At 33.6% G+C, this 14,453-nt stretch overlaps 4 protein-coding genes across 7 annotated transcripts in view; 2 read left to right on the plus strand and 2 right to left on the minus strand.

Moving 5' to 3' along the window:
* On the plus strand, window positions 1–5,982 carry LOC138186886 (uncharacterized). 3 transcript variants are annotated; one of them, XM_069127158.1, is made up of 5 exons: window positions 2–544; window positions 740–890; window positions 990–1,483; window positions 1,609–1,815; window positions 3,428–5,982. In XM_069127158.1, the coding sequence occupies exons 2-5, from the start codon at window positions 884–886 to the stop codon at window positions 4,649–4,651; spliced, it is 1,932 nt and encodes a 643-aa protein (XP_068983259.1). In that variant the 5' UTR covers window positions 2–544; window positions 740–883; the 3' UTR covers window positions 4,652–5,982. The 3 variants fall into 3 exon arrangements, with proteins under 3 accessions (XP_068983257.1, XP_068983259.1, XP_068983258.1); XM_069127156.1 differs by lacking the exon at window positions 740–890 and having other exon boundaries at window positions 1–544; XM_069127157.1 differs by having other exon boundaries at window positions 2–890.
* Window positions 2,578–14,453, plus strand: part of Adsl (adenylosuccinate lyase) — a 25,939-nt gene continuing 14,063 nt past the window's right edge. The window contains exon 1 of the mRNA XM_069127159.1: window positions 2,578–2,872. Within this exon, the coding sequence (XP_068983260.1) occupies window positions 2,717–2,872 (156 nt within the window). The 5' untranslated portion in view covers window positions 2,578–2,716. The remainder of the gene's footprint in view (window positions 2,873–14,453) is intronic.
* Window positions 6,129–9,804, minus strand: LOC138187094 (general transcriptional corepressor trfA). Its single transcript, XM_069127573.1, has 11 exons — window positions 9,598–9,804; window positions 9,250–9,421; window positions 8,991–9,188; window positions 8,500–8,629; window positions 7,740–8,411; window positions 7,019–7,108; window positions 6,840–6,912; window positions 6,652–6,726; window positions 6,470–6,568; window positions 6,299–6,373; window positions 6,129–6,230 (listed from the first exon to the last, which is right to left on the minus strand). The coding sequence occupies exons 1-11, from the start codon at window positions 9,787–9,789 to the stop codon at window positions 6,153–6,155; spliced, it is 1,854 nt and encodes a 617-aa protein (XP_068983674.1). The 5' UTR covers window positions 9,790–9,804; the 3' UTR covers window positions 6,129–6,152.
* The window catches only part of LOC138186889 (uncharacterized), a 4,021-nt gene continuing 1,530 nt past the window's right edge, over window positions 11,963–14,453 (minus strand). The window contains exon 3 of one of the 2 annotated variants that reach the window (XM_069127162.1): window positions 11,963–12,875. In XM_069127162.1, coding sequence (XP_068983263.1) covers window positions 12,648–12,875 — 228 coding nt within the window. In that variant the 3' untranslated portion in view covers window positions 11,963–12,647. The remainder of the gene's footprint in view (window positions 12,876–14,453) is intronic. The other variant, XM_069127161.1, reaches the window with a different exon arrangement.

A 14,453-nucleotide genomic window follows, 5' to 3' on the forward strand; every position in this document is an offset into this window, starting at 1 on the left:
GAAAGCGTTGACGCGTGACAAGAGGAAAAAGGATTTGCAGAATGAAGGGAGAGACGAATATCATCTCCCCTCCAAAGATTAAATAAAAAATAAATTTACCCAATGGGGGGGCAACCAGTCCGAAATAAGCGCCATCTGATCTCATACACTTAACCCATAGCCCATAGCACAGCCGTGGTTTAGTGCATCGCGTGCTCGTGCATCAGTCTTCTTTAAACCGTGGTGGTATGTTTATTGATCATCGATCCCTCGACTTTGGCCGGTATCTATTTTCTGTTTCAGAAAAATATCCAACAGATCAAATTTTGCCCCTTCGTGTTTGTCATGATTAAAGATAGAATTAATTTTTGCCAAAATGACGGTTTAACGACAATATGACGGATTAGTAGTAATAATAACAAAGGAAAACACATGTCAATTAATAATAGGAACGACGACGTTCAAATCAATAAAGAGAGAACAATGGTGTCTGTATCAACGATTCAACAATCAAATGAGTCCTTCAATAAAATCAACATAGAAGACGGTATAAAACAACAGTTGGGTAAGTGATATTGAAGGATATTTATAAAAAACGACAGGATTTTCGAATATTTTGGTTCGCCGTAATGACATAACCAGCTGTGGTTGTCTGATAATTTCATTTCAATTCAGTCGTATATATCCAGAGATTAACCAGTGCGATGAATTCTATTTTATTATGGTCGTGTTTTATTTTATTCTTCTATTTATTGTAAAGATAAAATTATCTTTGGAAGTCCTATCATCTCCTGGCAATTGTCATTTGTTCTGGAAATATAATGTCTGAGGCCAGAAATATCAAATCAATTGTATAATTACTTTTTTTTCCATTAGTACTTTTTTTGAGAAAATACGTTTTTCAATGTTACGTAAGTATGTTTTCTTCATACCAAACTCACACGTATTTCATATCAGAATATTCTCATTGTCAAAAAAGTATTATAATAATCATTTTTAATCAAATCCAGCATATTTACACAATCGACGGCCGGCCATACAGTCACGAACCGACAGCAAAGTACAGGACTTGAGGGAGGAACAAATGGAAAGCAATTTAAAATTATTAAAATTCGTAGCCGATTCCCAGTTGACATTAACTCAAGTTAATGGTCAGAGGAAGCTCGGTCCACCTCCTGGCTGGACAGGACCTCCTCCTGGTCCGAAATGCGAGATTTTTGTCGGAAGTATCCCCCGAGATTATTACGAACCGGAAATTGTTCCTATATTTAGTACTGTAGGAACGATTTATGAGTTACGCTTGATGATGGAATTTTCTGGCATAAATAGGGGTTACTGTTTTATTATGTACACCACCGAAGAAGAGGCAGCTCGTGCTGTTAAAGAATTAGATCAGCATGAAATTTATCCTGGGAAAAGAATCGGTGTTGTTGCAAGCACAAATAATTGTCGGCTTTATATTAATCAGCTGCCTCGAAATCTCGATTCTAAAACAATTATCAAGGTTCGTTGTTAATGTCCTCTGGTTTATTATGTTTTCCTTTCTATTGATTTTTTTATTCTATCGGAGGTGGATCCTTTTATCTTCCTACTTTTATTTTTTGTTTTTTGCTTTTTTTTTTTTTTTAGAAAATTTACGAGATGACCGATGAAATCGATAAAGTGGCCGTTTATAGAAATTTCAACGGCTTCGTTTGCTATGTTCTGGTTTCGTATAAAACCCATCGAGGTGCCGCCATGGCGAGAAGAAGATTGGTGCCTGAATCGGCCATGCTTTTTAAAAATTGCGAGGTCAACATAGAATGGGCTAATGCGAACATGGCACCTTTTAACGTAGTACGTATAACAATTATTAAATTTATGAGCTTTCTGTAATTAAGCTAAAAAGCTATGTAGATATTAATTAATTTTGAAAGCTATCATCACGTTTGAGCAATGATTATTGAGATAAGACAATTAAAAGAACGATAAGAATTTGGCAAAGAGAGATCAGTGTTTGCAAATCGTCATCAGTAACAATACGATTTTCCTTTCGCGCAAGAAGAACAATGACATCGGTCAATTATAGTCCCATGAGAAAATGGAACGTGGGTACTTTCCCTTGTTAAGTTGTCTCTGCAAATGGTACTGTGATTTACTAGAATAAAAAACCTTGCAATATTCGAGCTTTTATTGTAATTTATATCGTGTTGTAATTCAGTTTCCGCTTTTAAGAAAAAAATGACAATCATTCCCTGCTTATTGAATAACAACCATGGTAACCAAGCGTGATTCAATCTTTTATAAATTCTTTTATAGTTAGCTATAGATTTTTCAATGTTATTTACATTTATTCAAGAAAGAAGAATTTAATTTAATTGTACTGTTAATTATTTATCCAAATGTTTACTCAAGATTCGATTATTTTTATACACTCTTGTGCAAATAATAGACTTCAGTATACACAAATTCTTCTTCCGTACTAAAAATCTTGAACAACTCCTTTTTTCAAACTAAAATTACATTCAAAATGAATAAACATTACTTCAAATTATAGTAAGGTCATTTAAATCAACTAGTTCATGTTTCCTCCACAAGAGGCACTGTGAGCGTTGGCGTTCAGTAAAGAAAATGCACAGCGCACAACGATAAACGTGCCCAGTAAATCAGCTGATCGCGTTCTTCCTCGTTCTCGTGTTATACGAAGTATTTTCTGAGATTCGCATTACTAACTGGACGAATAAGAAAGGCGGTGAAAATGAGTGCGTCACCGATCGAAAATAGTGAATATTGTGACTATCGCAGTCCCTTGGCAATAAGATACGCTTCGAAGGAAATGCGCTATAACTTCAGCGATCAATATAAGTTCAGCACGTGGCGGAAACTATGGATTTACTTGGCCAAGGCAGAGATGGTTCGTAACTGTCGAACAAAATTATCATAACCAGTTTATTCTGTGTATTGTAGTCTCATGCGAAAATAATCAGTTTTTTTTTCGATTTTACCGGCAGCTGCATGTATAGATACCTCATTTGCTTTGCTTGTTAAGATAAAAACAAGATAACGAATTTATATTCTCCTAAGAAAATAATATACGAACATGTAGCCATTAGGCATTAGAGTTAACTATTCGTAAATGATTTTCGTGTAATGAGAAATATTATTCATAATAACATTTATATCACAGTATTGTTTAACTATTTTCTGCTATCAATGTAGATAACTCATTATTTTTCTATTCTCTGCTATGTTCTTGAATCCTATTGCTAACACCATGTTTACAATTGGAGCAGTTTCGAAAATATATCTTTTCAAAGGTTATCGATAGTTCATCGTGCGTTTCACAAATATGCTAACTTGATCAAATTGTGATTTTGCAAACACAGGACGTCTCTTCGTTAAATTTCAATTATCGGAAATTCTAGATTTCTTGTTTAAAATAAGTCTTTGAATTATTAATAAACTATAGTATGAAGAAAGTGGAACATGTGACGAAGAAGGCAATATAGTAATAACAGAAACGTTTATCGAGCCAGTTAAAACTAAAAAGATCGCGGTTCGTGCGAAACAGAAGGCCGTCAATAAACGATCTAACATAATAAACAATCACCGAATGCAAAAATCAATCGATACGTCGGTTCACAAAGGCAGACCCATAAAAGCTGCATCGTCCAATTCGTTGAAAAGTCTCGATAATCCAACAAGTCAATGCAAACTTGAAAAATGTCGATCAAAAAGTTTGGTTTGTTACAATTGTTGTTCGTTGGTGGAACTTGCAAGGAAAAGGTACAAATCAAATGGAGCGTGTGACATCAATGGAAATCTGAGAAACAGTTTAGATCATTCTTTACCGCACGAACATTCCAAGCAGAATTGCGCTCAACCGGATCACTCGAAAGCAGTTCTTCCTGCGATTAGTACATATTTAACGTATTTAAACAAAGGAAAACGCTTGAAGAATCTTAAATGGAACGAGATGCAAAGGTGTTCAAACGATGCTTTAGGTAGTATTCAAGATTTTTCTAAAAATCTAAAGAATATTCCTTCTGATCTAATTAACAATTATAGATTAGAGTGTTCTTGTCATTGTCAGTTTCACGGTAACGGTAGTTTTAATTTACCAACGTCATCTTCGAACGATTTCCAGTCTGTTAATGACTGGAATTTGACGGATAGTTTCGTGAAAGATTTCTCTAAAGCCTTAAACATTTCAAACGAAAGTGATAGTAAAAAATGTGTCAGACAAGAGCATAGAAGTATTTATAAAAGCGAACACATTCCTGTAGAAACTAATGTTCGCCACGTATCGAATAATTGTTTGCATTCTCACCCTTTGAACAAATCTAATCGTCAACTTGCAAATGGTCACCAGTACAGTAATTGCTATCAAAATTTTGCGATTAATACCGCAGAACAAATTAATGGAACAACCTACGATCAATTTCCAAGTCAAAATGTGTTATCCGATTTACAAAATGTCCAAGAGTTAACTGCATTTCATCAGGAACCAAATCGTGAACATTTTTCACAACAATTTCCATTGAGTGATGTAAAACCTATGATGATCAATCAGAATTTTAATTGGTTCTCTCCTGAACTTTTGCCTATGGCAGTGTACCGTCGTGAATCTGTAAACATTTCAGGGGTATCTAACAAAATTGTAAACGATTGCAAGTATTTGAACAATCATTAGATGATCAACAATTCGCAGCATAATATAATTATGTATAATTACGAATCTTTTTTGAATCCTGTATCACAGTTTAATGGGAGATTCGTATATGAAAATCCAATAAACGCTGTGAATCCTGCCATATATCCGAAAGGCACGATGTTTGCAGAAGATAAACCACAGTTTGTAGAGCATTTTCGAAGACTTTGAGGATATATCTTGCCAAGAGATTAACTAAAGATCATCGAGTATCATATCAGGAAGTTATATAATTGTGAAGTATTATTTTGTAGTCTTTGCTTCGTTGGGTGCCATTATGATGTAACATAAAGTTAAGAAAACACAGATAAGTTGAATTCATGCTAATATTTCATAAAAGTATCTTGAGTTTCATAGATTCATTTGTGTCTTCGTAAACAGAATCGTCTAATCTTCGTAAATAGAGATTTGTAAGAGGAAAAATTTGTGATCAAAATTAATTAACAATTTTTAACATTCGAGATTGTTATATGACATTATAATGCGTGTGTTATGACCGAATTGAAAGGTTTTGCTAATCAGTATTTGAAAGAAAGTTTGGTGATTCGCCTTTTTTAATAATCTATGTCCTGAATCGTGTGACACAGTTTTGTTTGTTAAGTATATATACTCATTCATTTTTAAACTTATATCTTAAATACAGAACATGGAGTATGGAAAATTTCGTATTTTATATAAGCCGAAATTCTTAATGATTAATTATCACTTCAAGATTTACTATTATACTAATAATGTGAAGTAAAACGCGTTTTATACCAAAGAATAATCTATACTAATGGCAATCGTTATTTCTTATTATTGTAATTCTAAGAATCTAAATCAACCTTTATATAATTTTATTTTCTAATCGTACTTGTAGTGATGCTCCTTTTTTTCGAAGCTGAACAAATTGTTAAACTCTTTCTACCTTCGATTCTTTGTATCTTGATCTTCATGTGAGATTAAACGATCTCTGTATAATTGCTTATTGTATCCCGTTTATATAATTAAGTGTTTTATATCGTTGCGATGCAATTGTACAATGAATGTTCAAAGAAAAGCATAATTTCCAAGTGAAAATTACAATTTATTCTAAACACTAGAAATGATGTTAAGATAGATACGATGCTGTTTTATGATACATTATAATATTTTACAGTCGTCGCTGACCGTATAACATTGTTAAAAAAACCTTTTTTCTTGTAATCAACGATCTCACACTTTTTTAATGAAATAAATAATGTTTTGGAATATTATATATAAGCTAATAACTTTTTAGTTGTTGACAAGTTTAAGAATGTTTACGCCCTGCTAGTCTAGAAATAATAAAATGATTATTTACAATATATAGACAAATTTCATTGAGTGAACTTATCTATGTCTACGTTGTTTGCTGCTTCCTACTCATTCGTTCGACATACAATCTTCATTTATGTACATGAATATTTTTCCTTAATCATCTAAGGACACATTTTATCTGTTTTACTCTTTTTTTTTGAGAAAATTATGCTGGCACACTTGATTGTGCAGGTCTTGGTATTGAAGCACATTGTGGACAATTGTCAGATTTATTTCGAGTGCTCTGAAAATGAAAATAAGCGTAACGTAAATTACTAAATAAGTTCCATGCTACAAAACTGAACTTCTTACCTGACTGCTCTTCGTACGTAGATACTCGCCACATCCAGTGCATTTTAAACGTTTTTGCTCACCTTTACATAATCCCTAGGATATTGAAAACAATATTTTTATATATATTGTATATATTATTGATATTATGCTATCTATGCATAATATATAAAATATTCCTCTGATTTTTACCTTTATCGTATTTGGAGTCGCGCAATATTCACAGTAGAATCGTCCTTGTTTGTCTCTATGAGCAGTATGATACTGTAAGGAACTAGGCGATACAGGTACCTGGGAAAACGTTAACTCAAATAATAAAATAAAACATGTCATTAAATACACATATATTTAATGTTAAAGTCTCAGGAATTAACCTGTGTCTTGTTGCAAACTGGACAAATATTTATAACTTTTCGTTCAGGATTGATCTGTTTCTCTTCGACAAGTTCCTACAAAATATTTTATAAAGCTGCGTTATTTATTAAAGACTAACATATGATTTGTATTTTCAGTAAATAAAATTATTCTAGAATTTTTCTTAATTCATTTGTCGTACGATTACCTCTGCTGTTTCTATCTTCCTGGGGTTAGAACTCCCACTATAATCAGGAGTTTGGATATCGACCTCAGTGTATCTGAAAATATTGTTTGAAATGCGAATAAAAATATATTCATGGTTTTTAGAGAACAATCGTGTATCTACTTTAGAAGCGAATTTAAAATGATATGTTATTTTCTTACGACAGTTTAGTAGGTTCAACTTTGTTGTTTTTTCGGAACCCATACATTCTTTTCATTCTGGTAGCTGAATTGGTCATTTCTGTATGAGTACTAGGGAATAAAGGTACGAAGAAAGATTATTTATGGAGTTATGCGGGAGAAGTAGGTTTAAAGCAATAAATGCAAACAATTTCCGGTGTATTATCAGCTGTGTATTACGGCTAAACAAGATAGGAAATATGCAGGTCATAGTTGCATTTTGCAACGCGTTTCACTTTAAAGTCAGATTGATAGCATTTCCCTGCACTGTGCTGATAAAATTGAGATTAAGGTAGTATTTTGTAAAGATGTTAAAGCTTATGTATATGCTACTGTAAGATGCGTCTTTTTGGTATTTTTGTTAAACAGAATCTGCAGAAGAGCTACTACGTCCACTCTTGACTCGTATATTTATTCATGTTTGAAACACAAGATGAAATTAATTTTTCGAAAGGTCTACGATAGAATAATTCCTTAATGCAAAGATACAAAAATAAAAATAACTTATTCGTATCTAAAATGCAGAATAAAATTCAAAACCACTCTTTTCTCTTCTACTTGTTATTCGCATTTCAGAGAATGTCATTCCTTATCACATTCTTTCCAGGTAGAAACCTATTATCTAATCGGTACTTAAAAACGAAAAAAGGAAACAAAGTCCCTAACAATATTATTATTTAATCCAAATGGAAGTATTTCTTACGTCTGTGTTTCCGCTTGAGATTGAGATTCCGAATCAGTTTCCAATGCCTGTTCTACAGTTGATTTATCGTTCTTCAATCGATCATCAGTAACTTTAGTCTTTTTTACATTTTCTTTCAAATTCAGACATACTGCATAGTTTAACACTTCGTCCATGCTGATCGAATCTTCAGCAAGAGTACTCTTCTTTTCATCTTCCTGATCAGCATCAATTTTCCGTTGTTTATCGTCTTCTTTATTACCTTCAAATATCGATGGATTCTCTGATTTCGTTCTCGATTGATTCTCGATTTCTTGCAAACGATTTATCATTTCTGCTACCTGGCATGGTGGGGGAATTAATACCTTCGATTCTACAGGACACAACTTATGGATATTTTCCAATTGGCTGTCTGTAGCTTCCAAAACAGAATCTGACGTTTCTAACGTGGGGGATACCGTTGGGTTTTTAGATATGAAATCTGTTTCCTTGAAAGATTTCTTTGGTTTGTCCGTAGAAGGTTCCACATCTTTATTTAACTTTGTCTTCTGTGGAGATTTCGACTTGTTCGCCCTACTCGTTAGTTTCACTTTCTTCTTCTCATCTTTCTCATTTTTATTTTTCTTCGCCTCCTTCTCCTTTTTCACTGCATTTACCTTTACCTTCTTCACTTCTTCTAATTCACCTTTCTTCCTGTTAACACATACATGAAATAATAATTCAAGATAAAAGAAGTTTGTGTTTCTCTCATGGCAAAGCTATGTACATAAAATATGCTTACGTCGCTTTCGAGGCAGTTTGGCACGATATGTGAGTTTTCGGCGTCACGCAGTAAGAACCGAGAGTGAATTTTGTGATTTTCGTTTCCGAGACTCCTCTTAAATTCGGATCTTGCGCTTCATGTTGGGTGCCTTCGAAAAAGGTAACGTCTAGTGATTAATTTCAGAAATTAAATAGCAGCACTATAGATACGCCGATGTAAGAAAGATAAGAAAGGAGTATAAAACTAAAAGGAAATACGTGGAATTTTTTCTACATCCAATATATAGCCGAAGCATTTTCTGTGGCACAATAGAACGTTGCGTTATTCTCGTTTGTTCTCGTTTACCGAAGAAACAATCACTTTTCTACGTTTTATCCGTATATTTACCATAATTTAAAACGTTTTATAATATTGGAAGATGATTATACTGTTAGAACTAAGAAAAATCACGCGTTTGCTGTCAAATTAACTCCTGGTACTCGCAACCTGATTTAGGCGAGCTTTCTCACTCGTCAACATATCGTAGGATTTCTTCTCCACCGATTGCACCTTGTCCGTTTGTTCCTTTACTGTTTCCTTATCTTGCTTCGATTGCTCTACCCGCTGCGTTTGCTGCTGTTGACTTTGCTGCGATACTTGAATTATACCTGTGACACACCTACAACTAATCACGACAAAAATTATTAAAATATATTTCATTCGTTCATCGAAGTAACGTCAATTGTGCCAATCATTTATGAATGCAGCATAATGATACCAACCCTGTACAACACGTTGATCCTCTAAGAAGCTGTAGAAATGCAGGACAAGGTACGCAAGGAGCTTGTTGAATCGTAGGCTGCATCACAGCTGAAGAGCTTGCGAAAAATTGTATAGCGCGATTGCATAGCTCGCATCTGCTCACAGTTTGCACAGGCATCTCTTTTACTTCTCGCTGAGTCTGATTAAATCTTCGTAATTAGCAAAGTAATCGAGTTTGACGTAACAATAACTAATTGCGAACAAGATTAAGGGATAAATATGTTTAAAGAAAATGTTATTGTATTTAAATTTACATCGAGAAAATATCTTTATAGTTTAATTACTGCGCTCTATAGCGCGTATTTATATCATTACTTGGCACTGTCTGCTCAATGTTTGCTGATGATCCGTTTGAACATCAGCAACTTCCACGTAGCACAAGCTCCGTGCACTTGTTGGACAATCGACGTATTGTCGTCGACGTCCAAATGAAACCTTTCTGTGACTGTGATCAGCGACTGCGTCTTCCTCTCCGAAAGGTACTTTGATGCTGCTGACGCTGGTCATCAGGTCATGTTTGACCGTCTAGATTGTAGAGAGATACCTTAAAAGAAACGTTACACTCCAGGAACATAGATTACTTACTATTAATATTATAATACTATTATGAAATTGACCTATCAACCGGTAGATAATTTGTAAAATTCGTCTTAGATGACTATTTATTAGATTTTATTTAAATAGATTTTATCTAGGAATGCATCGTTCTTGCTTGAACTCTGAAATCAGCAGAAGCAAAGTTTCTATCTTTCTACTTTTCTATCCTTCTATAAAGTTTTATGTTCAATGTTTCAACTCACTTCGGCGGACAAGGGGCCGCAGGTTTCCTTCTGAAACAATACTTCAGTCGGCTTCGCGTAACAGCACTGCCGACAGAGATTGCAGGTACGTTTCCAAAATCTGACACGGAACACATAATTCACTGATAGGAAAATCGGAATTGGAAAATTTTATTCGACTCGGGACTTACGCGAGTACCAGTGAGACTTCGATTATGAAGAGGATGAACGCGAAAAGAGAAAGACACGCCATTGTTATTATGTACCATGGTGAAGAGTAACTTAATAATAGAAGGATTCCAGCGATTGCGAAGAATATCGTGCCCAATAAGGAGAAAAGAAACATCTGCAATAAAAATGTTTTATGCTTCTCTTCGAAATTCATTTATACCTTTATTGTGATAGATACGATGTAAAAATTAATGTTAATTTTTCGTGGAAACTTTCTTCATACAAGTGATTACCGGCATCGTGTTCAATTCTCCTCCGATGAACTGACTAATTAGATCGATCGACAAGACGAAAACGTACACTCCAGCAAGCACGATCAGTAAAATACACGTTATAGATGGTAAAGTAGAATCACCCAGTGATATCGTGTAAATGATAAGTACAAAGATCAGTAGTACCACTAGCTAATTAATCAAAAAGTCTCGTTTAATTACCACTTTCATTCAATTAATTTCGATGGAATATCCTCGAGTGTAATATCAGCTAGAGTAGTGTATCGCAATATCATGTTTGTAATTAATACTCACGAATTGGAATATTCTGAGAGGTCTTATTACTAATCGAACGCACGCGCTGATTCTGTTTAATTTCTTCGTTCCCAATTTAGAATTTGACTTGCTCTCTGAGGAATATACACTTTTATACAAATTATTTGAGTCTGGAAAAAAGATTTTGTGTTGCAAGGAGAAATAAAACACGTGGAAGGAGGATGGTTGGAAGATAATTTAAACCTTCATGCTCCATGATCGATTGACTTTAGGAAGTTTTATATCAGCTTCCTGTCATCGGGCGAACCTCTATCATCGCTTTTTACATTTTGTTTATTGTTATGATATATGTTATGTTACATCGAAACGTTGCGTATCGATAGATTTGCAAATTTTCTTCTACGACGATATTCAGGAGAGTGTGGTGATCTCGTTGTGTCAATTAGGCAACAGAGAGATTGTTGTTAGTATTGTTGATTAAAACGTGTCGTGTAATGAATTACAATCCGCTATTATTAAAGCAATGGATATGGGACTTGGAACTGAAAATTGAAGAATAAAACACGTTATTCTTCCAACGCTTATTTTGTACCTGTATTATATGGCGTACATTATAATACATCTTTTTATATACTTTCGTTCTCTTTTATAATAAGTTTTACATTTGGCTTATAAAATTATATAACAAAGGATTATCGATATGAAATATTAATTCGTAAACATCTTGTATTACAAGATGTCGATTAGTATTAAAAATGGACGGAATGTATTTTGATAAAGACACGTCAATTTTTGTCAAATCTATATAATAGATTTATAAATTGATAAATGTATATAAAGACGAATTGTAATTTTTAGTCTTATCATAGTTACAATTATTAATATAAAAAGTATAATTTTTGTCACTAATTATCTAAAAATATTCATGGCAATTCTGAGATTTGTAGCATATATATAATGTATGATATCAACAAGTAAGAAACAGAGATTACAGATTATATTATTATACGTATATTATACTATACGTACGTATAAGAACACTACTCTAGTTATTCAAACTTTCGATTATAAATAATATTCAATATATGTGTGTGTGTGTGTGTGTGTGTGTGTGTGTGTATATATATATATATATATTGTTTAATGGATCTTTATGATTTCTTAAAAATATGAAAAATATACCGTATATATCATAAAATATACCATATATGTAGAAAATCTTTGGAGATTAATCTTTGTTAATTGCTAAATTTGCTACGTTGTTAAAAGGAAGGACTAAAGCTAAGAACTTTATGAAACTATTAATCCAAAATATTATTCTGATCTATCAGTTAAAGCTATCTTCTACAGTATACAATTCACTGCATTATTTGATTTGTACATTTCCTATAAATATCTACTCTTCTAACTTACGCGTATAATCAAATAACATCTAACTAGATCGTCGTTAAGACGATTGGACGGAATTAGAACTTACAACTAATCTTTCAATATTTGGCTCGTGAATTATTTTTGGGCGTTATATCAATGTACATTATTTTTACATTTTTCATTTTTCGGTATATGATGTAGAACACATTCGGTGGGAAACCATCTTTTCGATTCTCCTGTTTCTTTTCTTTCATCACCTCTTGTGATAAGCCATTTTATAAAATACGTGACATATTTAACATCAGCAATCTCTTTTTTCTCCATAGAAACGACATTTTTTTCAAAATTTACATAACATTAAATATTCATATTTTTCCTGACTTACTGACAACTTATCCTCCTAGTTACATCAAGCAAGCATTTGTAAGTATAATTCTCACGAATGTTTCATACTCGTTCTCCTAATCTAAAGACCGTTACGCCGTATCTTTCCTTCTCACTCGATGCTTTTTGACGAGTAAATGATGAAGAATATTTCCAAGAAGAAAGCCGCAGCATTGACAAATGTGAACACTGCGCCTGATATGAACATATCCATGTACTGTTTGCTGGGATACAATTCGTTGTTGCTGTAGTAAGGGCCGAGAATCTTTGTCCAATTATAGACAATTATGCTTCCAGCGACGATGTGCAGGAGCCCACCGACTGAGGAGAACAATATCAACTGCAATCAGAGCAGATCGATGTTACTCAAAAATGTATCGAGATCGACGATCTACTTTTACTTCCATTTTTCAAGGATAATAATCAGAAACATAGAGAACGTGCGCAGTTTGTAACTTCAAACATAGTGTCTTTTTAAATATTCAAAGAGTAATTTGAAGAAAAAAGTTAGCATGACAAACTCGTAGATTTCTGAGACATTAATTTCAGTTATTTCTTAAATGTTTCATTGATCTTGCCAAGTAAGAAACGCGTCCTGTCATGTAATACGATATTTGGAGAAAAATTTTTAGTTTACGAATAAATTGCCTAGAAATAGAATTTTCTACGGATTACGCTGAGCACACGTTCGAAACTTGAAACGAATTATCCTATTTCTAAAATTCCTTGTATCGTTCAAAGGAGGTCACGCAGTCGTTCACTTTTGCGCCGAACATCGCAATTATTCTACGTGTTATCACAGTTGTGAGACACGAACGACACTAATTATCGTATTTCTTGAAGCAACCAGTCCTAGATACTATAAGTTCCGATCGTTTCGTGAACATAGACGTTGTAAAGTAGGTGGTCGATAAACAGTACGGGGACTTGGACGTTGATAAGTTATGAATTTTAATCAAACTAGAACGGAACACGTGCATGGTTTCGAACAGTTTAGTCAGCTCGAAAATAGTCGAAGCTTGCTATCGTGATATATTTTTAATACTTGACAGACTAGTACGAAAGGAACAGTAACGTAAGGAACGTAGATTGTAATAACCTAAGTATTAAAATTAAATTAGCTTTGTGTCTCTTGGATGGATTTCCAGTGCCCCAGAAAATTACAATTTACAGATAATATCGAAGGTAGATCGATACAGATATTAGAGGCCGCTTGCTGTCTCATTGTCATTTATGAGCTATGAAAAATAAGCGAATCTTGGTTACCTTACGTTGAATACTTAACGATCTCGTTCTGAAAATAGTACAAATATCTTGTCCTTTTTGATGGGAGAAAGTTTTTAATGTATTCACAAATAATAATCATGAACGCGATACTTTTAAAAATAAGCTATTGTACTGTTTAAAAAATTGTCTCAACATACAATTTGTTAAAATAGATTTCTCATTCATAAATTACAGTCGTGATTATGACTGTCGATTTACACTAAAACGTGCAAATAATTTTACAAACGAGGACGAAGAGTATTCTGGAGACACGAAGGACGTTTGTTAGTTATTAAATATGCAATTTCTGCATGATGATTTAGCAAATGGGTAGGGTTCTAACTGGAGACCAATAAAACGACGGAAACTCTGACCTTGTTGACAGATTTATGTCGAAAATACTAAACGTGGGAAATGAAATTGACGTGATACTATTCGTCCTTTCGTGATCGTCACGCGATCCCTTGATTGCGACGCTTCGCCCATTTATTATCGCTAGACCTGTCACGTAATCTGTTTTCTGGTTCGCAGAATCTCGCGTTAAATTAATTGAAGCGATCGGTTTTTAAATAATTTACGACAGGAATGTCTACATATTTTATTCTTTACATTAAGTCAAAGATTATTCCATCGTACGAATTATTTTATGAAT

The sequence above is a fragment of the Bombus flavifrons genome, chromosome 14, assembly GCF_040668555.2.
Source record: "Bombus flavifrons isolate JBK064 chromosome 14, iyBomFlav1_principal, whole genome shotgun sequence".
Lineage (NCBI taxonomy): Eukaryota > Metazoa > Arthropoda > Insecta > Hymenoptera > Apidae > Bombus > Bombus flavifrons.